The sequence below is a fragment of the Ceratotherium simum genome, chromosome 1, assembly GCF_057802395.1.
Source record: "Ceratotherium simum simum isolate JZ-2026a chromosome 1, ASM5780239v1, whole genome shotgun sequence".
Classification (NCBI taxonomy): domain Eukaryota; kingdom Metazoa; phylum Chordata; class Mammalia; order Perissodactyla; family Rhinocerotidae; genus Ceratotherium; species Ceratotherium simum.
The window spans coordinates 20,413,691-20,441,103 of record NC_141900.1 but is presented as its reverse complement, the minus strand read 5'-3'; the positions used below and the strand labels follow the sequence as shown (position 1 = coordinate 20,441,103).

The window sequence follows — 27,413 nt, the reverse complement described above, 5'->3', positions numbered from 1 at the left end:
TATCCTGGGTCGATAACTAATTTATTAGGACCAGTACCATGTAAAAGATAGTTGTTCACTGAAGGTATATTCCATACCTCAAAAAGACAATGCTGACCATGCCACTTTGTTTTGTGGTGAGCTTACAACAAAGGAGCAAAAAAAAAAAAAAAAACCCACCCAAAACGCAATTTTCTTTTATAAGAAATACAGATGTAAGATAAACTCTGCATACTTCAATGCTTACAGCAAACGTAAGCATTGAAGGAAAAATGCCATAAAATACTTTTCTTTAAAAAACAAAGAACACAATTACAAGCTCCAAATAGAACATGCAGTCAACAAACTAGGTACATTTGGACATTTTGTTCTGTGTCAACTACCACTCACTTCTCCAAGCAAATAAAGGACGGCCAATAGATTTTACAGGTCTTCTTCGCTGACTCCATTTTTACATTCAATAAAGTTTACAGTTTACACTGGATATTAAAGAGCCCTTTTTACTAAATCTAATTTTAAATCACTCCATTGAACGGTGGGTTCTATAAGCTTTTGCTACCTTCCTATTTGCTTCATTTAAGTGGAAGCATAATACTATTACTTTCTCTCGTTTCCAGAGAAAATTCCATACTTAAAGATGTTTCAAACTTGAACAGTCAACAGGGAGGACACTATAGGCCTGATCTTTTTAGATAGCAGAGGACAGGTAATTTTCAAAACGTTTTTTGGATACTTTGGAATAAACTTATTACTTCTCTTTTCTTAAGAAAAAGAATCAAGTTGATTCAAGCTATCCACAACCCTTGAAAGTTTTTTTGACCACTGTTTGCATATATGTGGATTTCAGGTTTCGTGTTAACCTAACACCTTGCACAGGAAGAAAGAGCATTTAAATCATTTTTCAGGAAGTTAAACTAATTAGGCTGTGTTATGTTGTTTCATCATAGCATTTTAAGGTGTATTTAATGGTCTAAGTTCAAACAATTCTCAGATATAAATTATTTCATTCCACCCTTAGAGGACACTAAAGTCAGAAGTGGGGATGTGGCAGAGGAAAATTTCATAGAACAAAATCCAGGGAAAGTGACATGTAATTCAGAATATTTTCTCACTTTGAACTTGAGTTTCAGCAAATATGTCAAACTATAAAGTAACAATGACTATTCAAAAATATCCCAAAAAGCTTTAAGAGCAGACAAAAAGGTCATCAATATTTATGCTATAAAGCTCAAATTTGACTCATGAAAAGTCTTATTGCAGAGCTTCATTTTACATGTAATTTTAATAAGCCCTGTTACTGGAATGCCAACCTCATGATACATAAAATACATGTAGCTACTAGAGGGCTGGCACACTGTCACTTATGACAGCAAGAAAAGTGCCAAAAACTATACTCAAGGGCACAACAAATTGGGTCCTCTAGCATCAGAGCAAGCAGTACTATACACCTTGACAAACCCAAACACATCAAGGAATTATAAACTCAAATCACTGGTGTTTACATACTCCTGAAGTTTGCAGGTTAAAATGTCCTCTAGGGGCCAGCCTGGTGGTGTAGAGTTAAGTTCGTGCGATCAGCTTCAGTAGCCCGGGGTTCGCAGGTTCAGATCCCCGGCGTGGACCTATGCACTGCTTATCATGCCACGCTGTGGCAGACATCCCACAAATAAAGTAGAGGAAGATGGGCATGAATGTTAGCCCAGGGCCAATCTTCCTCAGCAAAAAGAGGACTAGCGACGGATGTTCGCTCAGGGCTAATCTTTCTCACCAAAAACAAAAACAAAAAGTCTTCTAGAGTTGAGAAATACAGATGTTGAAAAATACTAAGGCCAGTTTTTTTTTTTCTTTCCATCTTTTTGGGGCAGAATTACCTCTGTCCCATAAGCTGCCCCCTTGCCCCCAACCATCTTCTAAGTGAAAGGGGAGGAAACCTTGCCTCTGAGCCTCCCTAACCCTTCATCTCTTCTCCAAACTCTGGTGGTCAAACAAGTTTTTTTGAAAAAGCCTGAAAGCCAGTATTTTACAGTCTGGACCATATGGTCTATTAATAAAGTTTGTTATCAATCTCTAGAAACATGCACGCCTGAAGGTCAAGCATTGGGCTGGGTCATGAATGTAAAGATTGGCTCATTTTACTTGGGAATAGGGATTTGGAAGAGTTTCAGAGGCAAAGACTCAAGTTGTGTTATCCAGGAACGAGAAGAGGCACTTCACGTAGTGTGGACAAAGGCACAAAGGATGAAACAGCACAGCACTGGAGATGGTACGCATTTCAGCCCATCAGGGGATGTCTGCTATATGAACCCCACTGTAAAATTATTGCAATTGTAAAACAGATGACGAATTGAGTAGGGAAACAAAGGTTGGGGTATGATTTACTCAAATAATGAAATGTAGGATGAGAAGCAAAAAAAAATTTGAGGGAATGGGTGAAAAGTTCTTAGGAATAGCGTACCAAGCTCAGTTTTACATGAGTTCAGGAAGCCTGTGGCCTCCTGTAAACCTTAACATTGCATCCACAGTTCTGAGATGAAAATTTAGATGTTATTAGAGAATAGGTACAAATGTACAAATGCAATTGGGCAATGAGAACATATAATGCAAGAAGGTAGTCAAAGAAAAGAAGTAATTGCAAGTTGTATTTAAAATGCTACAAGAATGTAAAAGAGTTCAAGAGGTTCATGGATTTGGCAATTAGAAACAATGAGGACACATGCTGATGAAAAGTACACAACAAAACAAGGATTTGTTTCCATTAGCTTGAAAAATGGCCTCTTTTCCTTACTAAGGCACAGTGAAGCTAGGAACATTTCTGAAAATTACTTTAAAATCTGACTTCATATTTAGTCCCTCTTTTCTAAGCTGAAATAAAAGTTATGAGGGTAAGGGAGCCCTTACTTAACTGAAACACAACAAACACACTCTTGAAGTTATTCAAGACTTCTTATAGGCAAAATGACCATTTTATATTCAGAGTGGACAAAAACAAAAAAACGTTTGAACTCTAAAAATCTTTGTACTACTTAATAAATATTTAGTTTAATTACTGGCTTTTCAGTTCATTCCCAGTTACTTCACTGAAAAAGAAAGCCACAAACACTAGTAGGGATTTAAGTATACACAAATAAATTACAAACTCAGTCTTGTTTCCAAACTACCAAGTCTATAACTAAGACTAAAGTAAACAGCACAACCCTGACCCAGGTTAAACTCATCTAAAGGTCCAGCAAACTCGTCTTCCTAGCACCAAATAGAGGTGTTTTGTCAAAAAGCAAGCAGATTCAGATGAAGATGTCTTTGTTGAATAACTCCCTGCTCAACACTAACCAAGGTGAGAAGCCTTTTAAATCTTCACTGGTTCAGTTGATGGCTACTATGTATACTAGTTTGGCCAAGTGGGAATAATTAAAAATAAAATCAGTCTTTCTTACTGAATCTGCCAATACAGACCTTACGAACTTTTGAACTGCTGGAGATCTTCAACTAGCAAGGTTTCAAAAACTAAAACTAAAGTTTATACTTCTACAAAAGTGATTTAAAGAGGTAGGCTTTAATATTTCATAATGATTCAGGAATCTCAATGAACATTTACCAAAAAAGATTATAATTTCACCTTTTATTTTTAAAAACCATAGTAAAAGGGCGACAGAAAAACAACATAAGACTACAAATATTAAAAAGTAAAAAGGGCCTTACAACTTCATACGGATTACTAGCAGCTTTTATTCTGTATTGCTAATCACGCCTATATTCAAAAAGAAAAGCAAATCCACTGGTAAGATTACACATTCTTGTAGGATATACAGATAGGGAGGACACGGGAAGAAAGCAAGCACAGATGGAAGGAACCAAGTTTGAAAAGGGCCCTCAAAATCCAGACGGCATATTCCTTGGTTTCTTTTAACTTTTAGGAAATTAAGTGTTCCTGGGCGTTATTTACACCTTTTACACTTGCTTCCAAACTTGGGAAATATTTTTCCATTCGCATCTGATAAACTTTACGTTTTCTCAGAAAATAGCTACTCCTTGACGTCGTGGCCCAGGAGCTAGTCTCTCCCTTTTCCTCAGTCCAGTGGCCCTCAGGCACGCACAGTTGATTCCGATTTCTACATTAGGGACCTGCCACCTTACATAAGGACACTTTGCAAGGAGAGAAGCAGATAAGAAAATAGGGCGCCAAACCTTCTCCTCCACCAGCAGCCGTCACACCCCATCAGCAGTGTCCCTCGAGGGTTTTCCCCCGGGAGCCACAGCTGTTAGGCTGTGTGGGGGAGGGGACGCGCCCTCAAACAGTCATCTCTTCCTCTTCGGGCCGCCGACACCGACCGCACCACAGTCTCCTCCGCCCCAGCCCTTTCCCCTCCCCCGCCCAGCCTGGGTCGGCGCCAAGCCCCACAGGAATGCAGCCCGGTCACATGCGCTGCGGCGGCGGTGGACGTGCCTCTCCCCCCGCGCCCCAAGGAGACCCAGCGCCATCTTGCCCTGACGCAGTTACAAAAGTCAAGGGAGAAATTGTGTCTCCTCGTCCGCGCCAGCGCCCCAAAATTTCGCAGAGGCCGAGCCGGGGCCCTCACCTCGCGCAGGGACAGGTGAAAATGGTCAGGGAAGAGCCTTGAGATTCCCTTCGCCACTGCTTGGGTCCCACATCGCCGCGGCAGGAACGATCGCCATCGTCACTTCTCCCTCTCTGCCTTTGCAACAGCCTCCCCCGACAGCGCTGGCCCCACCCGCTGCTGCAGCATGAGGTCATCGCCAGCCAATCACGACGCGCCCGACAGAACACATCAGGCACTGATTGGCTGTCCGGACTGCCTCTGACTCTCCCCACTCCTCTTACCCAGCGCCCCGGGTCGCTGTGGGGCGAGAAGACGGAAACCGCCATGTCGGGGAAAGACCCCCAGAACAAGAACCGGAATCACCGTGTCATTTTAGTGGGGAAACCCTTGTTTTATTCTTTGGCCTCTCCCTTTTTTCTTCGAGATAACCGTCTCCCTGTCCCACCCTCGTTTAATCACCGCCACATAAAGGAGTGCCCGCTCCCCTCCCCGCACATTGTCCCGCCGGCGGGGAAATCATTCCCCGGGGCCAAGAGAAGTAGGAGGCAGCGACGGCAACTGCACCGATGGCAACGGCAGCTTTTTACCCCGATACACGGTGGCAGGGAGGCGGCGCTGACGGTGGCGGTGTTTTTCCAGCTGCTTCTCCCCCCGACCTCTTCCGTTTCTCGCTCCTCCATCGAGACGGCGCCGGACTCGCCAGCTCCGCTTTTATCCGGTGCCCGGAGCCTGCGCACTGGAGCCTCCTCAGCCCCTAGTGGGCGTCGAGTGACACCCCAGCCGAGTTCACCCTGCGCTGGAGGCCAGCCTGGGCGGGGGAGGGGAAGGCCGGGCCCGAGGCAGTTGTGGGAGTGGGAGAGAGGGCATCCCTTCAGGAGGGTGACGGGAGGGGGCTGTTCCCAGGGCCTACCGTCCTGATCCTTCCACCCAGTAGTGGCGTGCCCAGGCTCACCGACATGCAGACTTGAGCGCTACTCAGGGAAAAGGGGGAGAGAACCAATCCCATCAAATACCGAAACTTCCCCAAACCTTCGCTGAATGGTTGAATGCATCTGTTGTGAAAAAGACGGAGACTCTGTCCACCTCTCTGCTTCCAGTTGCCTGTCTCCGAGCCTCTCTGGACAGGCAACAGCGGGCGGCAGCCCACAAGCAAAATGGCGGCGGGCAGCTTCGTCCCCTCCCCCTCTGCCCCTGCGGAGCGGGGCGGGCGGGCCCCGTGCACTTGCCGCCGCCGCCGCGGCCGCCGCGGCCGCCGCGGCCGCCGCCGCCGTCGCCGCCATTTTCCCAGAGCGAGAGGCAGTGACACTGAGCGGGCGCAGGGGGCCGAGTCGGAGACCGTGCCTGAGTTGGGGAGCGGACGTAGAGGGGGCACAGACACTCTGAGCAGCCTGCCGTGGCCTCTGCGTTCCTGCCGACTGACGGGGCGCCCCCTCCCCTGCTCCTCGGTTGCTGGTGAAGAGGCTGCGCGCTGCTGTTGGGGAGGGGGTGTGTGGAGCCGGGTTCTGTGTCCGCAGTGGCTTCTGTCGGGGGGTCGTCTGATCGCGGAGGTGTGGAGAGACGCCTTAGGGGTCGAGCCGATAACGGGGTCCGGGTGTCTGGTGTGTGAACATCACAGGTCAGTGCCTGTCGTCTCCTCGGGAGTTGGTGGGGTTTGCGGGGTGGAGGGACGTGTGTTTCCAGAGGGAGGGGGTTTTCTCATTTTTATCCTTGTGGGAGGGGGGTCGACGGTGACGCTCAGGTGTCTTGGTTGGGGCGAGACGTTGCTTGTTTGAATCGAATTTGTCCATTCTCTTCTCTGTCCCTAGAAAGGGAGCATTATGGCGGGTTTTAGGGTTGGGGAAGGGTAACTGGCAGTTAACCCCCCTGAGAGTGGGAGTTAGGGAGGGGGCGCCCTCCTCCCTGGCAGGGGGTTAAGGCCGCTTGGGTGAAGGGGGCGGCTTGGGACTGTTAGTGGGGTTTGTGTCCAAGTGCTCCCAGGAGCTGCCAGCTCTGCCTTTCCTCTACTGCATCTTGTTCAGGTGCTGAAAAGCCGTCTAGGCCCCATTTTTTTCTTCTTCCATTTCTTTGCTGGCAGTCTCTGGTATAATATTCTCGTAAATACGAAGGGGGTTCAGAGAACGCCCCGGGCATCTCCCTTTGTGGGAGGACGAGACAGGTCCTCATCCTCCCCGGGAGAGGGTAAACCCGCCCCTGAGGTGGTCACCCCAGTCCCCAGCCTGCTCAGTCTCCTCCCCCACTGCTCTTGATTATCGCCCTCCTTTACTGTACGGAGGCTTAGAATCCACAATATGGCACATTTCAGAAAAGCTCATTTTGACCGCGGGATTGGCACAAACACTGTGGCAGCAGACACAGAAGAGAAACAAACGGTTCACTGTGCTAAACGGGGGAGGGGGAGAGAAAAAACAATCCGGAGTGCTCGCTCCCGTTGGCCCCAGTTCCGCAGAGCTCTTCTTGCTGGACTCTGTCTTAAGAGTGATACAGTTTCAAGTCAAAGGGAAATCGCTACAGTTAGCTTTAGAGTAAAGCCCATTTTGCCTATTTCCCCCCTTTTGAGAGATGTGAATAACGTAAGGTGTTTGGAGTTCTGGAGACCTTGGAGAGAATTAAGTGAGGTGCATTCAACTCTAGGCTGGAGACATCAATACCTAATTGGAAAATAGTCCGTTTTTTCCTTTAATTTCCGAGATGGGGAGTAAAAAGTGAAATTTCCCTCTTTTGTCCTTTACAGATTCTAAAAATGGCGGCCCCAGGCTGATGTTGTGGTAATCTAATCAGCTCGGGTCCTCCACACCCCATGCAGTGCGTTTGTCTGCAGCATATTACAGGCTTATTATGTTTACGTGAAAAGACTGGGCTTTTTTTTCCTTCCCCAAACCGTTTACAAAAATGTGTTGATTTTACTGCAAATTACAGTATTGTGTTTTAGTAGATTAATTTTATTGGTTTTTCCTGAGAGGCAAATAAAATGACACCACTTTTGAAAAAAATAAAAACAGGTAGCCTTAGAAATTGCAGTAGTGAGACTAGCTGCTCTTAAATATTAAAAATAAAATTTTATTTGGGGACAAATAATAGTTTTTGTTCGGTTTAATCCAAGCATCTTTATTCAATATGCCAAAGTAAATTAAAATGTTTAGTAAGTGTATAAATGCAACCTATTTTGTGTGACTAGGTTGTGTGACTTGTTTCCCGTCCAACTCTTGACCAATTTTGTGAATTTTGATTGTTGTACTCTTTCAGATTAATTTTTAGGGAGCTGTACAAACAAGCCTAAACCTGTTACTTCACTGGGTGTGGAGATGCTTGTTCTTCTCACTATTATATTTTGCATCCATTTTTCCCGTATATTTAAGCATTCCTTAAGAATTTTCTAAGTTGATTGTGTATTTGATGAAGTGAAGCTCCATGCTCTGCTGCCTTTTAAAATTGTCTTACAGTATACTATCAAAATTATGTAAGTAAGGAAGTAAGGCTTTAGTTGTTGATCCCCCTCCCCCATCCTCCAACATGCACATTTACCTATTATGGGATGTGGAATTCAGTGTGTTTCAATAGACTTTAAGTAAAAACCATACCATGATAGGGTCTTGAATCCATTTTATGCTAATTTCAGAATCATATAGATTGAGGCAGAAAATTAAATGGTGTAATTTAACTGCATTTTTAAAAGTGTGAATGATTAGAATTCATCTCTGTAGTGGGAGGTCGATCTTTTTGGCCTGAACTAAGCAGTGAGATATGAGTGGCTCATTAATGGCGTCTAGTGACCATTCTGATTGTGGTGCAACTGAAAGATGAGTGCCTTTCAATCCAATAGTACTTAAAAAGGTTGGAGAGTATACACCCTTTCATGATTCTCTTATTTCCTTGTAAATTCTGCTCTGAAATATTTACAGTGGAATAAGAGAATCATGAAGTTCATTTATGAACTAGATTGATAAGTTTCTATTTTACAAAATAATTGTAGAAATAACTGGCTTAGAGAGTTTCATCATGGAAGACTGAGCACACAACCTTACTTAGAATCTTAGAAATATTTTATTACAAAATGTGGATAATGGGAGAGTTTGTGTAGGGATTCCAGGTCAATGCTCATTTGTATTATGCTCTGAGTGTTCGTATAAGTCCAGACCCTTAACTGCAGTGTAAAGATTGTGCATTTATTTTATAGATAAGTGGTTAAGGTCTGTGGTTCAGAAGATTGGTACTTTAAACTACTGTCTAATGTAGGAAATCAGTATACTCTTAGGGAAATTTGGTTTATGTAGCCATAGGAGGGAACACTCTCCATATCCGTGTTTTTCTTGATAGTGACCTTGGTCAGGTCTAGACATATAAAGCATTTGGACTTCCTGGGCTTCAAACAAACAGTATCAAGTTAGAAATTATAAGAAAAGCTGCCTTCACTCTACTAGCTTTTTCATACTGGCCTGCTTCATTGCTTTGGGTTTTGTTTTTTTCTTGTTTGTTTGTTTTGATATGTTTTGGTTCCTATAAAACAAGACTGACTTTTTAAAAATATATTGCATTTTATTTTAAATGGTTACTTTATAAGTAATGTGGCTATAAATGTTTGGTTTTTATTAATGTATACACCAATCAACTGTTTTAAGTTAGGATTGTCAAGGCAAATTTATTAAAATGTTAGGCATAGTTTTTGTTCCCAGAGAGTTTTGAAACATTTAGTCCCTTGGGGGAAAACTAGTCTAATAGTCTTTGTTCTTAGGATAGCTGAGTTTGAAGGATTAGCTGTTTATCTGCTTACGTGGATTTGTAGAAAATCATAATGTAATTGGAGAGCAAATTTTATTTTTAGAGACTACATTTTGATCATATTTCTCTTTTGTTGTCTGTGTAAGTTATAGGATCCCTTTGATCTTAATTTAAGTTTAGAACCTTTACAGGGCTTCTCCATTTCCCTTCAACTCTTTAGGTCTCTGATAACTTGCTGACAGTTTTGGCTTTTCTGTCTTCCTCACAGCTTCCAGCCAGAGAACTTTTTAGCATGTATACCACGGTAAGCTCTAGGACTTCTTGGATCTAAAAATGAGGAAGTGAGGAAAAAAAGCCAATTAATAAGTTAGGAGAAATTCTTCCCTTCGATACATACCTTAGTGGTCTTAGTGAAATTATAACTTCTTAAATTGGTTTCTTATTTCTAAGAATAATTTACCCATTTTCATGCATCAAACTCTTAAAGAAACCTACGGTTTTATTTTTAAAAGTGTGTTGTGTAAATCCTAATAGTTCTGCTTTTCTGGAAGTTACTAGTGGGACTTAAATGTGTACTACCATTGTGTGTTTAAAATGTGTATAAAACCAACAGGACTTTGAAGAGCTATCAAACACTGCTTAATAAGTATTAGTATGGAATTTTCTTAAAAGATGCTATGTTTTTTTTTTTTAATTTTAATAATGTATAATAGCTTTTATCTCCAAAGGATTTATTCTTAGCAGATGGTAGGTGCTCAATTATTTGTTGAATTTAAAGCTTTTGATTAAGCGAACACATTTACATCTCAGATATTCAGGGTGATCAGGGACTGTTCTTTGTCCTGTGTTAGAATAAATGTTGAGTACTTGTATTTAGTGAGACTTACTTTTTAATGATGAAATAGAATTATTTTTACAGTAAAATTATTTTTTGTGTTGACTGGCAAAATAACAAGAAGGATACTATTTGAGATATTGTGGTATAAATGTTAGCTAGCTTTTAGGCTGGGTTTAAAATTGGAGTGGCTCACTGTCTCTTTTTTACTGTCTCTTTTGTAATGTACAGATGTTGGGAGGAGCCTCATGTTTTTCTTAATATTGAAAGGATAGTATTTTTGTGTTACCTAAAAGTTTATTTAACATGAAAGAGCAATATTTGTGGTTGAAAATTGTTTTTAATGCACTAGATTTCAAGTGGACTGTAATTAACTGTAAAAATCTTGCTATTGCAATTAAATGATGAGTATTTTATAAAGAGGTAGGAATTAACCAAAAGAAATTGTTTTTTGTTATTGTGAACACTTATGCTAAGTGCTATATTAGAAATCAAATGGTGGTGATGCAGGCTAAGTTAATTAGATCTTATTTGTATCTTTAAGAATATGAGAAGTTTTTATTAACCATTAGTAGCTAGGATGCTTTTTACTTAAATCAGAGTCAAGAAAACAGTTGGGGGCTGGCCCCATGGCTTAGCGGTTAAGTGCGCGCGCTCCGCTGCTGGCGGCCCGGGTTCGCATCCCGGGCGCGCACCGTCGCGTTGCTTCTCCGGCCATGCTGAGGCCGCATCCCACATGCAGCAACTAGAAGGATGTGCAGCTATGACATACTGGGGCTTTGGGGGAAAAAATAAATAAATAAATAAATAATTTTTAAAAAAACGGTCTTATATTTCACTTGATATGAAATCATATTTTTTTCCCCTCGTGAACAGCTCATAAAATCAAATTTTATTTTTAGATTGTCAGGAAAGCCATTTTTGTATTGTTAGGTGAATTTTACAGTTTTATTGAAAATCTGATTTGGTTGTTTACCAAAACTATTTAAGCTATTTGGGGTGTTGGACATTTTCAGTGCAACAAGTCAGTCACAGAATTCTTTTTTGATTTGTTGCATTAAGATGCCATCAAAATAGACGTTACGCCTTTTAATTAGTAAATAATCTATAATATAGTTAATGGTTAAATAATCAATTACTTGTCCATTTTTAATTAAAATATTTATTTTTTACATTTAAAACTGTCTCACATGAAATCTGGGTTTAAGAAAGGACCTGTATACAGGTCACCATGAGAAACAAAATGATTTGTGCAGTTTTCTTTATTCTAATCATACAATTGGAGAAGGGAGATAATTTTCTACCAGCTTTTAGATGATTGCTCAATTTAGAGTTAATCTGAAGGAATAAACATTCTTGGTCCTGAAGTTTATTATTGAGAAAGATAATATTGAGTGATCATACCTGTGTTATAGCCAACCTAGTTGCAGCATTTAAGGTCTGACCCTGTGGCACAAAGCTAAATAATATAACAGTGGGATTGAGTTAGTTTTGGTTTGTGGTATTTATAAGATAATTTTAAAGTTCAAGTTCACCTAATTATGTTATCTAACATTTTATCTGAGACAAGAAAAAATTTTAATTTTTTAATCTGTGTTGACTTTTGTTTTCAAAGGGTATTTAAAACATAATTTCTATTTAAACACTTAAACAGAATTTACTCTGATAAATTATTTTAAACTTATTTGAGTTAAGTAAGTTTAAAGGTTAAATATGTTTTCCCATTTTTCTCACTGTTTGGTCTAAGAATATGGTAAAGCCTAGTGTCAGTGGTTTTTAGCAAAAAGTAAAGAATGTGGTGAAAAGAATTAACCATGATCACTTAGGATATTGTCAGGAAAACATAGTTTTGTTTTTTCAAAAGTTCACATATCAGGAGACTATGAGAAAGATATACTCTTCTAATATATATATATTTTTTATTTCACAGAGTAATAATGAAATATAATAGTTTCTATTTTGGAGTTTACAGAAAGACCTCTTGAATTTCTCTTATCTTGCTGTATATGTCATTTAAAGAAAGACAAGTTTCAGGAATTTCAAAACCCATTTCCTGTTTAATGACGTAGCAAAAGATGGGAAGATTCTTGATGTGGCTGATTTGAATGGTTAGGACTGTGCTTAGCAGCCATGAATTGATGGGGGTCTGAGGTTGGTCTGATACATAGTAACTCCTCTTGAGAAAGTAAGATTGTTCCTTTTGTAATTATTAGCTTTTCTGCTTCTGTTTAAACGAAGCCACATAATTGGTTGAATTGACACAGCCTTATTACATCTTATCATTAAGCCACCAACAAAACAATATTTTTCAAGCATAGACAAAAGATTAGTTTGAGTGGCTACTATTTCCCTTGCACCATTTATTTCTACTTTTCAAAAGCCTGCTGTTTTAGGGTTTGTTTGGGTGCAATGAACAGAAATCCGTTCCAGCTAGCTTAAGTAAAAGATTTGTTATAAGGCTATAGGGAAATCTCACAGAACTTATTTGAAAAAAGTGAAGTACTGCTGGGCCTCACAGGAATTGGCAAGGTGTCAGAGAGCCACTATTCTCCATCTTGATCCCTCTAATTAGCTGTGACTGCTTAAGGAGATGGTGATGGGGTAGGTATTTATGGTGTGTGTGTGGGAATTTCGTTGGATGGAGAGCAAGAAAAAGACACCTCTAATTCATCGGAAAACAATTGCCTTTTTCCAGGGATGTTCAAATGTATTTGGGAGGGCTCCAAAACTAAATAATTAATATCAAACTGATGATTCCATTTTTTAATTAAAAAATGCAAATGTTATATTTATGTTGATAAATGCTAGAAAAAAACCAAGTTTTTTTTATTTTTAAATAATTTCAAACTTACAGAAAAGTTACATGAGTAGTACAAAACTTTGCTTATACCTTTTACCCAGATCTCCCTTTTTTTAACATTTTATCAGATTTGTTTTATTATTCTCTGTAAATGTAAAAAAAAAAATTTCTGAACCATTTGAGAGTAGATTGCATACATCATGCCCCCTTCAGCCCTTAATATTTAAGTATGCATGTCCTAAGAACAAGCATCTTTTCTTAGGTAACCAGAGTGGTTAAATTCAGGAAATTTAGCATTGATGTAATACTTTTATCTAGTCTTTTGTCCATATTCCATTTTCATTAATTGTCCCAATTAAGCCCTTTATTAGCATTTTTTTCTAGTACAGTAGCCAATCCAAGATCACAGGTTGCATTTAATTCTCAGGTCTCTTTAGTCTGCTTAATCTAGAAGAGTTCCTCAGTCTTTCTTTGTCTTTCGTGATATTGGCAGGCTAGTTATTTATACAGTGCCCCTCAATTTGGGTTTGTCTAAGGTTTCTTCATGATTAGTTTCAGATTTGGCATTTTTGGCTGGGATACTAGGTAAGTAATCTGTGTTTTTGTATCCTCTGAAGGCATTTGATGTCTGTTTGCCCATTGTTAGTTACTGTTTCTCATTTTGCCATTATTAAGTAATTTGTGGGGAGATATTTTGAGATTGCATAAATATTCTGTTCCTCGTTAGACCTTCCTCTCCTAGATTTAGTGTCTATTGATGATTCTTGCCTGAGTAAATTTTACTGTGGTAGCTGCAAATGTATCAGGGTTTTTAGCAGTGGTTTGTTTCTGGGTAATTGGGATTGTGAGAGTTTTCTTTTCTTTTCTCTTCTGGTTTTTCTGTAATGTGTATGGATCACTTTTTTTTTTTTTTTTTTAAAGATTTTATTTATTTTATTTTTTCCCCCCAAAGCCCCAGTGGATAGTTGTGTGTCGTAGCTGCACATCCTTCTAGTTGCTGCATGTGGGACTCGGCCCCAGGATGAACGGAGAAGTGGTGCCTCGATGCGCACCCGGGATCCGAACCCGGGCCGCCAGCATCGCAGTGCGCGCACTTAACCACCAAGCCACAGGGCCGGCCCTGGATCACTTTTGTAATCACAACAAATAAAAGAAATTTTAAGGAAGAAAAGTGTAGATAATTTAGTTAGTATGAAATAGTATTCCGCACAGGTTTCTACACAGATGGCATTTAAAATAGTTTCTTGAATGCTGGTCTAATTTGAAATCTAGGATACAGAAATTAAAATTAAGTACTTAGATTGTTAAATTATTTTTTTTAAATGAATGTAGTTCCAATTCCTCATTTAGTTTTTAGAATTATTGCCAAATGAGCCTTCAGTTACAGTTGTTTAGGTTTATGATTTGCTGCTAATGCTAGCAGTTTGATTGATAAGACAAGGCTGAAAATTTAATTATGGTGCTATTCCCCTTCCACTAAAAAAAATCCTTCAAGTAATTTTTTTGAACTAAAGTATTTTTTCTGAAATCATTGAGACAAGTTCTTTTTTTACATGTATGCACCTATACTTTTAAAAAAGGTTGTGAGATGGTACATTTAATACAGCAGAGCATCAAATATCTATAACTCTGAGAACAAGGCAGTGTATGATTTTTGGAACCTTGTAATTAAAGAAGTACATAGTCATTGTAGCAAAGTTCAGAGGGACAGGAAAGGGACAAGAAACAGGGAAAACACTATTCTCCTCTTGAGAAGCCAGGCCTATTTGGCATATTTCCTTTTAGTGATAGCAAAATATTAGTAGTGAATTTGGATGATAATTTGAATGTTTTACTGATTCAGGCCCTGGGTAACATATTGAATGAAAAGTATTAGTTTCTTTGGAAATTTTCAGGCACTAGGAGAAGAAAATTTTGAGACTTGTGAATATTTGTAAAGTGGAGATTATAGTCTCTAAAACTTAAAATTTTCTTCTGAGAAAATTAAGGTAATTATATTTCAGAATAGTGGGGATTAATGAGATGATACAGTGGATTCTTAGCATTTTGTAGGTGCTTAATTGATTTAAAACTCATTTAAATTAACTGTATCTAACTGTGTCTTAGGAGAATGAAAGTTCAGTTTGTAGCACTGCCAAATCTTATCCTATTGGTTTTAAAAAAGTATAGAGTGAAAGGTGCAAAAATGAGTCCCATGATGAACTAGAGGATTTTCTTTTAGGCCGGAACCCCCATCCTGGACATGTAAACTAGCACCCTATTGACTGAAGTTAAGAAACTAGAGTTAGAATTGACTTGAGAGATCTTTTAGTCAGTTATTTCTCATTGTGGCCCAGGGACCACATGTATCATTTACATGGAGTGCTTATTGAAATCAACATTCTTGGGCCCCATTCCAGACCTACATAATCACATCTAGTGGGGTCTTGAATTTGCATGTTAGTACTCGTCTCAGCTGATTTTTACAATGTTCTAGCTCTTCCCTTTTATTTTATAAGTAGACTAAGTCCCAAGGAAGTTAAATCATTTTCCCAAGGTTGTATAGTTAGATAGTGGTTGATCAAGGATTAAAATTTAGGTCCTGATGCTTTGTATTTTATACTTTTCTAAGAAACAGTGCTGATTCTCCTCTTAAGAAATCAGGCCACTGTTTTTGGATTCTCTGAATGAGAGAATACTGGGAATACTGTTTAGTGCTTCTTTCCTGATTCAGGATGACCTTTTCGTTTCCAGGACCCATGTGTTATTTGGATAAGAGTCTTGGATTGGAATTATAGCAATACAGATTGAGATCAAGTTGTGGTGAGCCTTGAATGCCAGGATAAAAGAGTATGGACTTGATGGGAGAGCTGCTGAAAAATTTGCTTTGGCGAGTGACATACTGGGATATGCTTATTCCCCCCCCCCCCCAGTTCTTAAGATTATGAAAGTAATATATGCTTATTAAAAGAACTCAAATAGTACTTAGAGGCAGTATTGCATAGGGTTTAAGAGGAGAAACTTTAGAACCACACCACTTTGGTTTGACTGCACTCAAGCCAAGTTGTACTGTGTGACCTTGGGCAAGTTACTTACCTTTTTGTGCCTTAGTTTCTTGACCTGCAAAATGGAGATAATAATAGAACCTATCTTATAGAATAGTTTTGAGAATTCAATGAGCTAATATGTAAAATTCTTAGTAAGTTTTCCAGCTGTTTCTGCTGTAGTTGTTTCTGGAAGAAAGTGAGTCTCTGACTCCCATCTGTAGCATCTCTCATATGCTAAGGTGATCACTATTTATAGTTTATGTATTTTTCCTTGAGTGTTTTATGTAGATACTGTAGACATTTCTTTAACCTTCATTTAATCAACTTGCAGGATTAACATTTCTTCTTTAAGGGGCTGGCCTGGTGATGTAGTGGTTAAATTCAATCACTCTGCTTTGGCGGCCCGGGGTTCGCGGGTTCAGATCCTGGGTGCGGACCTATACACCGTTCATCAAACCATGCTGTGGCAGGTGTCCCGTATACAAAGTAGAGGAAGATTGGCACAGATGTTAGTTCAGGGCCAATCTTCCTCACCAAAAAAAATATTTCTTTAAAAAAAATACTAATGCCCATAGCATGTTGAATGATGTAAACTCTTTGTGCTGCTTCCACTAGTTGAGTTGAATGCTCATAAGAATCATATATTTGTTCCCAAATTGGCTAATCCCGTTGTACTTGTATTGTGTTTACATTATTTAATTAGACTTTACATAAACCAATGATAAACGGGTGTAAAGAGAGAATTGTAGTTTAAATGAAAACTAAGTTAAATGCTTTGGAAAACTTGATAAAGGCAAATTAATTGCTGAAGAAAATTGTTGTCAAGTTAGGTATGGGTAAGATAACTAAAAGATTATGGAAAAAAATAATAAAAGTCTAGAAGGAAGTCTGCATTCCCCATTGCTCCTCAAGTGTCTAGGTGATTTCTTACTTTGCAATAATCTAAAACAAAAAGCTGTAGAGAATGTGTTACAGATATGGTTTACACAAGAATGAAAACCCAGAATTCCAATTAGGGGAGCCATATTCAATAAGAGAATGTTTTGGCTTGACACCAAAATACTGATGAATGATATTTTAAATTAAAAATACAGTGTTTATATATATTTTATATATAATTTTTTTTATGATTGGCCATGTTAACTGACTTTGATGAACTCACAAACTTCTAGTCCTTATTTTTTATAAATAAATTCAGATTTCTTTTTTTAATCCAAAAGGGGATGGATCCTACCATATTCTGTAACTTTCTTTTTTCATTTAGAATCTTGGAAATCTAAAAAATGCTCTTTCAGAATCTGACTCTGGTTTGTCCAGTGGGGTTTATAGGACTCTACCTAGATGAAATGACAGATTTCAAGTGTCTCTGGAATTTGTCAGACATGTTGACATGTCAGGATCCAATAACCTTTGTTATCTTGTGAGATTTAAAATTGTACTCCCGGGGCCCGCCCGGTGGTGCAAGCGGTTAAGTGCGCACACTCCGCTGCGGCGGCCCGGGGTTTGCTGGTTCGGATCCCGGGCGCGCACTGATGCACTGCTTGGCAAGCCATGCTGCAGCAGCATCCCATATAAAGTGGAGGAAGATGGGCACGGATGTTAGCCCAGGGCCAGTCTTCCTCAGCAAAATAAATAAATAAATAAAAGAGGAGGATTGGCAGATGTTAGCACAGGGCTGATCTCCTCACACACACAAAAAATAAATAAAATTGTACTCCTTTATAATATCATAAACTAGATTTCATTTAGTGGCAAATGGTTGAATGCCCTCTGTGTGAAAGCATCATGGTAGCCGCTAATTTTGGCTTGCTGATCTTGCACATATTTCCTAAAGGAAGTAACTGATGATTGTGTTGGCTAATATCCCTGGGATCAGTTTGTGTGTATTATGTGTATTAGCTTGTAATTGTTTGGTGTATTGTAACCTAGTTGCTGTATGTTAGCAGTAACCTGTTAGTTATACATTAATGTAATAACTGCTTGATTTTTGAACTCCAAGTTAAAACTGGCAGATCTTATGGAAATGGTATGGTTGTGCCAAAAGACAAAAGTTCTTTTATTGTGTAATTACTTTGAGAATATCTGAGAAACTGTGATATTTATCATTTAAATTTAATCCAGAGTGATGGTGGAGATTTAAAAAACTAGATTCTGCTGGTATAGCCTAAACTATCACTTATAGGTAGTTTAAAGTTTATGCTTCTTACCTCCTAAAGTAAATGATTCATTACGGATTTTTCGAAAAGTGTTACTAGTCAGTCCACAACTTCACACAGCAATTTCTTTCTCCATGTTCTGATGACTTTTATTATGAGTGGCTGATCAGCTCAGTACATATGGATTATTTTTTATTTATATATAATCTCTTCACAGAAAGGTCTTAACAGTGAAATGTAAAAGTGAAAGTGGGTGTAGCTTGTCTTATAGCAGATATACTGGTCACTTATAGCACTCATTGTATCTGCCAACTTCATTCTTGACATTTTGTTTTTGCCTTTATTGTAAAATTTCTCAGTGATTATATGCCTTGTTCCAGATAGGTTACTCTAAAAGCCTGTCTTGAACAAGATACATAATAAGTTAATAAAGCTTGCATATCTGAGTATTTTTCCTAACAGAGTCTCAGATCTATTAATTCCATAACTCATTTTTGAGAGTAAGATGCATAGACATTTTTTTTCTAAGCTTCAGCTCTCTAGTTGTAATACACTAGTCCTTCCATTTCCAGGTTTTTGTTTTTGTTTTTCTATTTATATTAGCATATGAAGAGGAAAAAGTTGATTTTTGAATACTGTAAGTCTTGGAATTAAAGGGCTAGGAAAAATGCCATAGAAATAAACAGTTTAAACATGAAAAGTATTTTTTCTTTTTTTATTCATTTTGGTCTCTTGGTGATTTTGTAGGTTGTTAAATACTTAGAAATTAAAATACTATTATTTTAGACAAGATATTTTATAGTAAATATTTTAAATGCATGTGGGATATTAAGATAACTTTTCAGATACTTACAGTAATAGAGCTACTGTTCTTTCACCATTTGAGTGACTTGGCGGTCAACAGTATTGTGACTGGAATTGATTAAATTATTGTTGGATTGAATAATATAAACTTGATGCCTTTAATTCTAAGAGGCAAGACACTAACATTCATCAATGAGTATCTACAATATATTTACATGTCTTATTTACTCTGCACAGCAACTCTAGAAGGTAAATATTTTACCCATTGTTCATGAGAGGCCTGAGAGACTGAGCGTCACATAGCTAAAGAGTGACTGATCAAGAATTTCAATTCAGGTCATTTGAAAATTATCATAGCTTTCTATTGATCCTTATAAAGTACTAATTCTTGGCAATGTAATGAGAATACACAAATCATTAATCAAAGGCAGTTACTTAAGAAACTACTCTAAGATACCCTTGATTATATTGGATTGTCCCAGCTCATTTCAGGTGCCTTAAGAGCAACTTAATTTTGTTCACTGGCTCATTTGCTAGCATCTAGAGCAGTATCCAGAACATTGTATATGCTCAATAAATATGTTAAATGAATGAATTCGAATTTATTTTATTCTATTTTGAAATAATAGAATAGTTGCCATAATCTGGGGAGAAGATGCTTAAATAACACTAAAGATTTCTTTCACTGTTTGGAGACAAGGTACTCAGAACTTGATGGTAACAAGCTGGAAGAGTGGTTGATTGTTGGAAATTATTCAGATGATGAATGTGATGGTGGGGGTCCTGGAAACTGAGGAAGAAAGAATCTGAAACACTGGGGAGGCACAAAAGACTGGGTAACCAAATATTAATAAGAGACTAGAGAAAAGGATTAAAAAGAGAGCTTGGAGAATGGGGTCCTAATAATAAATGGAATGGAAGAAGGTGTAGAGAAGATTCAGTTTGAAGGTTTATTTGATTTTTGCAGTGATGGCAGATATTTGAATAGATATATATCCTATAGATGGCTGGGAATAGGAAATCAAACAGGAATGAAAGGTTAAATCCAAGATTGATGGAGACTAATAATAGGATTGAGCCTTGAGGGCCAGTTGCATTTTAGAGTAATAAAGGAAAGAGAAGCAATTAGAAAAAAACACACCAATCTGTTCTCCATTTCTATAATTTGTCATTCAAGAATGTTATATTAATGGAATTATACACTATGTGACCTTTTTGGGATTGGCTTTTTTTTTTTACTCAGCATAATTTCCTTGAAATTCATCCAAGTTGTTGCATGTATCAATAGTTTGTTCCTCTGTATTGCTCAGTAGTGTTCCATTTAATGTTATTTCCCCATTTGGTAGCTACCACATAGAACATGCAGCTTCAGACTTTTCCTTTTAAATCTACAGAATGTGCTGTCTCTTATTTTCTTTTGTTAACTTCCCTGACTCTGTTTTCTCCTACTATCTCAATCCCCAGCTCCATTAGGACTACTGAGAGCACAGTTTAAAAATTACTCATGTAGATAACAATTTTTTTTTAACTGAGGAAGTTTTAGAACCCATTGAAGTATGTGATATAATACTTTACAGTATTCATTACTTTTGTACATAAAAGTAAGATTTTAAGGAATTTGGGAAGATATAATTATTCTTAAGTTTGAAGATTCTCTTTCCTCTGCTCATATATTGAGCAATACATTCTAAGGTATATGGTCATGGGCCATATGGCAAGTAGAAAGTGGGAATAGATTACTATTTTAGAAGGAAATCACTTTTGGTTAGTTATATTCTCAGGTATAAACAAAGGCAAAACTCATTCTAAGAACAGTTTTGTGTGTGTAGGAACAGAAATTGTACATTTATACCTGGAGATTCTAATCTAACCAAGATATCAGTCACTGAATTGCTACTTGCATAAAAGGCCACATTTTACTAGAATTTAACATTATAGTTTAGTGATCTCCAATACTTTGGGGAATGACAAATATTATTCAAAAATAATAGCATGGTACATTAAAAACTGGATAGTATTGAAATTAGTTATTTTAATTTGAGAGGATTTTGGGGTAGTGATGGAGGAGTATACCAGTACTTTAATTAGTTGCAGAATTGGTGTTTAGAATAGCTTCCCAGAAACCCTGGTAGAAAGAATGGTACCCCATTATATAATGCCAAACAAATAGTATATCATATTCATACATATATTTTTTTAATTAATGGACTTTATTTTTTAGAGCAATTTTAGGTTCACCTCAAAATTGAGCGGAAAGTACAGAGTTCCCACATGCCTCCTCCCCACACACTACACACACACAGCCTTCCCCACTATCAGTATTCTTCATCACTATGATACATTTGTTACATTCAATGAAGCAACATTGAAACTTCATTATCAACCAAGGTGTATAGTTTGTGTTAGGGTTCACTCTTTGCGTTCCTGTCTTTTTTAAAAAAGATTGTTCTTCTCGATACTTTGATTCCAATATCAAATGTCTAATGAGCTAAAGATAAGGTAAGCTGGATTGCAAGGTAAACTAGTATGGAGTTTTAAAAATTACTGACTGACTGGGGTCGGCCTTGTTGCGTAGCAGTTAAATTCACGCGCTCCGCTTCGGGGGCCTGATGTTCACGGGTTCGGAACCCTGGGCGCCGACCCACGTACCACTTACCAAGCCATGCTGTGGCGGCGTCCCATATGGGGTGGAGGAAGATGGGCACGGATGTTAGCCCTGGGCCAATCTTCCTCAGCAAAAAGAGAAAGATTGGCAACGGACGTTAGCTCAGGGCTCATCCTACACACACACACACACACACACACACACACACACTGACTGGGCCAATCTTCCTCAGCAAAAAGAGAAAGATTGGCAACGGACGTTAGCTCAGGGCTCATCCTACACACACACACACACACACACACACACACACACACACACACACACACACACACACACACACTGACTGGGCCAATCTTCCTCAGCAAAGAGAAAGATTGGCAAACGGACGCTAGCTCAGGGCTCATCCTACACACACACACACACACACACACACACACACACACACACACACACACACACACACACACACACACACACACACACACACACACACACACACACACACACACACACACTGACTGACTGACTGACTGACTGACTTGGGAAAGTGCCTCAGTCTTGACTGTATGCTGTATAGGGATGGTTTGGTGCCATTGGGTAATATCATGAGATTTGCCATGGGTTTATTCTTTAAAGAGTTTAGTCTTATCAGAACCAATCTCGTTTTGACAATTCTGTAAAAGGGATTTCAGAGTTCAGGTGACTTATTTATTTTAACCATTACTCTGTACACAGATTTTTGTTTAAGGAAATAATTGAAACAGTGTGTTTCAAGTTTGTAATAAAGAAGTTTGGCTGTTGACTTTTTTTTTTTTTTTTAAAGATTTTATTTATTTATTTCTCCCCCCAAAGCCCCAGTAGATAGTTGTGTGTCGTAGCTGCACATCCTTCTAGTTGCTGCATGTGGGACGCGGCCTCAGCATGGCCGGAGAAGCAGCGCGTCGGCGCGAGCCCGGGATCCGAACCCGGGTCGCCAGCAGTGGAGCGCGCTCACTTAACCACCAAGCCACGGGGCCGGCCCGGCTGTTGACTTTTTAAGTGAAACTACTTCAATCACATTCTCTGAATTTGCAGTTCGATACAGAAGCATCCTTTTTCCTTTACTGATAAGAATGGACTCTGGGATAGATCAGAAATTCTTAATAGTTTACTTTTACAAGTATAATACTGAGAATTGTTCTCCGATACTCATCTTCTAAGAACTTTTCCTAAATATGTAATTCGCAGAAATTTTACCTGATAATTATAGCTAACACTTAACTGAGTGCCATGCACAATCCTTGAAACAATTCAGAAATACGTTCTTTGATTATTCCTGTTTACAGATGAAGAACTAAAGCTTCAAGAGAATAAGTAACCATTATTAGTATGTAACCATTATTAATAAGAGAGTGAAAGCTAAAGCATTGATACTTTGTTACTGAATTTAGTAGTAACAGTTGGAATTGTAATAAATATTAAATATGATACAGTGAAACTCTTTTATAGAACCAGAAAATGTGTTTTTTGAACATTGAATTTTATGTAGGTTTCCATTTTTCAGGTAGGTCCACCAACATTAACTCTGACTACAAGAAGACAGATTTTTTTCTATAATTTATTTATTTATTTATTTTTTCCCCCAAAGCCCCAGTAGGTAGTTGTATGTCATAGCTGCACATCCTTCTTTTTTTTTTTTTTAAAGATTTTATTTATTTATTTTTCCCCCAAAGCCCCAGTACATAGTTGTCTGTCATAGCTGCACATCCTTCTAGTTGCTGTATGTGGGACGCGGCCTCAGCATGGCTGGAGGAGCGGCGCCTCGGTGCGCACCCGGGATCCGAACCCGGGCCGCCGGCAGCGGAGCGCACGCACTTAACCGCTAAGCCACGGGGCCGGCCCTGCACATCCTTCTAATTGCTGTACGTGGGACGCGGCCTCAGCATGGCCAGAGAAGCAGTGCATCAGTGCACTCCCGGGATCCGAACCCGGGCCGCCAGTAGCCGAGCGCGCGCAGTTAACTGCTAAGCCACGGGGCCGGCCCTGGATGTAAATTTATTAAGTAGATCAGGTTTGGGGGAGGAGCAAGGTGGGTTTTGTTATTGTTCTTTCATTTACTGTGCCAGGATAAATGCACTCCAGGCGTTCTGAAGTGAGACACTTATGTATTTATTTAATTTCTCCTCCTTTTGAGAGAGGCAGTTTCAGTTTTTTCCGATAACCTGTAAATTCTAGGTTATTTATTTTACCAGTTGTTTGGCAAATTTTAATTTCAGGCAAACGAATGTGTAGGTTCTGGAATCAGACTGCTGGGGTTCAAATTCTGATTCTGCTATTCATTAGCTATGGAACTTTGGACAAGTTTAACCTCTCTATCATATCTGTAAAGTGGGGATAATAAATGGACCTATATCATAGGCTCATTGTGAGGATTAAATGTTGTAAGCACTCAGTATTTGTTATTACTATTATTACAGCCTCTAGTTGAGTATTGATCAGGTAAGTGCTCATGGAGCACTGTCTGATACTAATATTAACCCAATTGGAGAAATACATAATTCATTTCTGTTGTCAGATTTTTTTTTTTGTAGCTTTTTAGAATCTAATATTTATTCTGTTTTGATTATCAGGAATAATCTGTTAATATACTTGCGACTGTAAGATTTAAACTGTAAGATCATCAATCTAAGCTACCTCCATTTATAGTTGAAGCCCAGAATAGTGAAATGACTTGCCCAAAGTTTCGTAAGTAGTAACTTGGTAATAGATCTTGATCAACCAGTATTCTTTTTATTTACTTTAGTCAACTCCTGTAAATAAAAAATCTGAAATGAGTAATGAGGGCAGTTAATTTCTAGTTTATAAGGAAACCTCAGGTATGTGGTCCCTCACAATTTCTTTTAAATTTCTTTATTTCATTTCCATTAGTAATTCACCCAAAAATTAACCTGCTTACTCTCTTAGTGATACATCTTCAAAATATAAACATGGATTTAATTTTAAATATTTATTGATCTCTCTGTAAGGTACTTATAAAAGACAGAAGGATAATAATAAATGATCCTTTCCTCAAAGAGATTCTGTTAGATTGGGCACTTTTATGTGTAATTTTAGAAAAAAATTTTCCTCCTATTTTCATCTTCTCTGCCTTTTGGGTATCATATTCATCTTTTCAGTGGTATTTTTTTTGTTTTTTGAACTTTTTGTGGTCTTAAAAGCAACCTCAGTCTTCCAGTTTTTCTGATAGACTATTTTCTAATTTAATTTGCTTTTTCTTGCATTTTATCTTGTTTTTCCTACTTCTGGGGTTTGTTTGTTTTTGTTATAGTACTGTTGCCTTTGCTTTGCTGTTTTTAATATTATATTTTCCAGTTTCTTTTCAGTTTGATTTGGTACTTTAATTGTTGCCTTTGCTTGCATTTATATTCATTTGTATAAAAAAGTGAAGAATAAATTTATTTTTTTAAGAATTATGTGCTCTTTGAGTCCCTTTGGTTTTAGGTGCCATGTTAGGCAGAAGTACCTGTAATTTTATGCCATTTGAAAATAGCTCAATACTCCTATGTTCACTTGGTTTCTAGGTCTGTTCTGGATAGCAGGTTTTGTGAAGACATTTATTCTTTCTTGGACCTCAAATTTACCAGACATCTCATGGTATTTCCTTTTATATTATTTCTTTAATGGCTGCCATTTATTCTCAATGTATTTTGTATATATTTTACTTGCCAGTTGGATAACCAGTTTTTAGATTCACATATAAGATGTGAAAGCTTTGTGGTAATTGGATTGTGTTGAATTGTTTTTCCTTTAGTTATGCCTGTGTTATAAGCTCATATCTTTTCTGCTTACTACATTGGCTTTCCCTTTCTTTTCTTTTTAAAGACACGATGATTTGACCCTTATGAATTTATGATTTTATTAAGTATCAACTGGATTTTTAAACAGCATAAGTTTTCTGGCTATAGAGTTTTTGATATTAATGAATATAGGGAAGTATTTGCCATTTTATGGTCTCAATAGATATGACCTCTTGTCTTCTGACCTCCTGTGAGTAAATTACTGAGATCTTTTTCCCTATTGAGTCAAACTCAGAGGCTGTGGTTCTGTTTCAGCAGTGAGGTGTCTTTATCCTGGGGATGAGATTCTTGTGTTTTTAGTGAGATGCATTTCTGGAAAAGGTGTCATGTAGTTGTTTTTATAGCTGTTAATTGTATAGGTTGACAACTCATTTAGTTACTGAGGCTGGAGCTGCAGTTTCATCCCGGGTGCTCTAATTCATTCACCAATCCTTTGTAAGAGTGCCTGTTATGTTACAGGCACTGTGCAGGGTTTGAGAGACAGGCAGTAATCACACAAATGTAAGCCATTGTTTGAAATAGGCTTATGGCAAGCTCTTCACTGCTATTTAAAAACAGCTCAAATGTAGTGTTTATTGAGGATTGTACATTTATATAAAAATGGGGCACGCTATTAAATGCATACTCAAATAGATTCTTTTAGGCTGGAAATATTACTCAGTTACCTAAAAGAATACATAATAATTTGATTTCTGCTGTCCAGTTTCTGCCTCTGGTTTAAAAAAAAAAAAAAAGCACAAGTAAATATTTAGTAAGATATACCTAAAATGTAAGATTTCCTGTGAGTGTAATGTAAAGATAAGCTGAGCTGAAGGAAACGTCTACCAACTAGATGCTACCAACAAGGAAGAGAATTTTTTAAAAGTTGTAACTGTTACCTGTTGAGTTCAAGTCTTCAGCATTTTAAAGAAATACAGAATAATGTAGCATTTAAATAGAACAAACTTACAGTTTTGTATTGCTTGCATTTTGTTATTTAGAAATTTTATAATTTTAAAGCTATGTGTGGGTTAAGTAAATACGGCATTTATGAAGTAAGTAATGTGGTAACAGGTGCAGAAAAGAATGTAGGGCAACTTTTCCTTTTTCTCACTCTGCTTTAATTGTTTTTAGAGGACAGTTTTAATTTGGTGGAGCAAACCGTAAACACATGGCAAGTAGAGAACCATAATTATTTTCAAAAACTATTAGAAGATTCTCTTTAAATGAGAGCTGGGGAGTTTTTCTGTGTACACTTTTTGTGATGAAATAGGAGCAGCTCATCTTATGTAACTACCACTTATTAATTGCTCAATACATCTAGTGAGTGTTAGAGACAGGCTCCAATGCTTATTATATTTTTAACTTCCAGGTACAAGATTGTATATTTTTATTATAGTAATTTATAATCTAGTAAGCTTTCCCCCAGTTATATGTGGTTTAAAAGTAAAGGCTAGTTTTCTTGGAGAAGTCAAACTACTATTACCACCTTATTTCCCTATTTTGGTATTTTCCCCTGTAAGGTACGAGCTCGCAATCTGCATCATCTGTGAAACAGGAATTAACCTGAGTAGGTATTCTCAAGCTTACTTGTAAAAATTAAAGATAAATAAAAGAATTACTATTCAAAGAAACAGTTTTTCAGTATTTCAGGTATAACATAACAGGGACAATTTTGACTGTTGCTCTTTTCCTGTTTACAGGATTATCTCTATCTGTTTTGTTTCCAAGTTGTACTATGTCATTGTTGAAAAGATTTTGAGTAGGTATTTCACAAACAGTATGTATAGCAAGTGTTATACAGTGAACTTAGATTAGAAAAATTGATGTTGAAGCTGAATATATTTTTGTTACTATGGTAAATGTGTTTAAAAAACACTTCAAGTATATTAGTTTTCTCTACTAATTGTATTAGGGGTGATTAACTCTAAGGAGTTTTAATACTCACTAAAGAAATAGAGAACCCCCTCAATATACATGTATTTATGTAGTATGGAAAATGACAACCACTGTAAAATGGTTGATTTTATTACAAATAAAGTAGCTTTCCTTTTATACATATATAAACAGTAGAATGGAATTGGTTCAAATCCTAGTTTTATCTCTGAAACTGAGCACCCT

The 27,413-nt window shown here is 38.0% G+C and overlaps 2 protein-coding genes across 21 annotated transcripts in view; one reads left to right on the top strand and one right to left on the bottom strand.

Annotated features, from left to right (window-relative positions):
- Positions 1–5,705, bottom strand: part of LOC147918156 (uncharacterized) — a 98,974-nt gene extending 93,269 nt beyond the window's left edge. For 2 of the 10 annotated variants that reach the window (XR_015554729.1, XR_015554734.1), the window contains exon 1: positions 4,554–5,646. Coding sequence is in view for 1 of the 10 variants with exons in the window: in XM_087441026.1 (XP_087297152.1) it covers positions 4,554–4,861 (308 nt within the window). In the remaining 9 variants the exon portion in view is untranslated. Of the gene's footprint in view, positions 1–4,161; positions 4,412–4,553 lie in introns of those variants that run through there. The other 8 variants (XR_015554713.1, XR_015554732.1, XM_087441026.1 and 5 more) reach the window with 7 other exon arrangements.
- A 12-nt stretch (positions 5,706–5,717) lies between these two features.
- KMT2E (lysine methyltransferase 2E (inactive)) overlaps positions 5,718–27,413 on the top strand; it is an 88,397-nt gene continuing 66,701 nt past the window's right edge. For 6 of the 11 annotated variants that reach the window (XR_015554612.1, XM_004439306.3, XM_087440191.1 and 3 more), the window contains exons 1-2: positions 5,718–6,150; positions 25,038–25,110. The gene's annotated coding sequence lies outside the window, so the exon portion shown is untranslated. Of the gene's footprint in view, positions 6,151–23,489; positions 24,202–25,037; positions 25,111–26,815; positions 26,863–27,413 lie in introns of those variants that run through there. The other 5 variants (XM_087440375.1, XM_087440426.1, XM_087440099.1 and 2 more) reach the window with 4 other exon arrangements.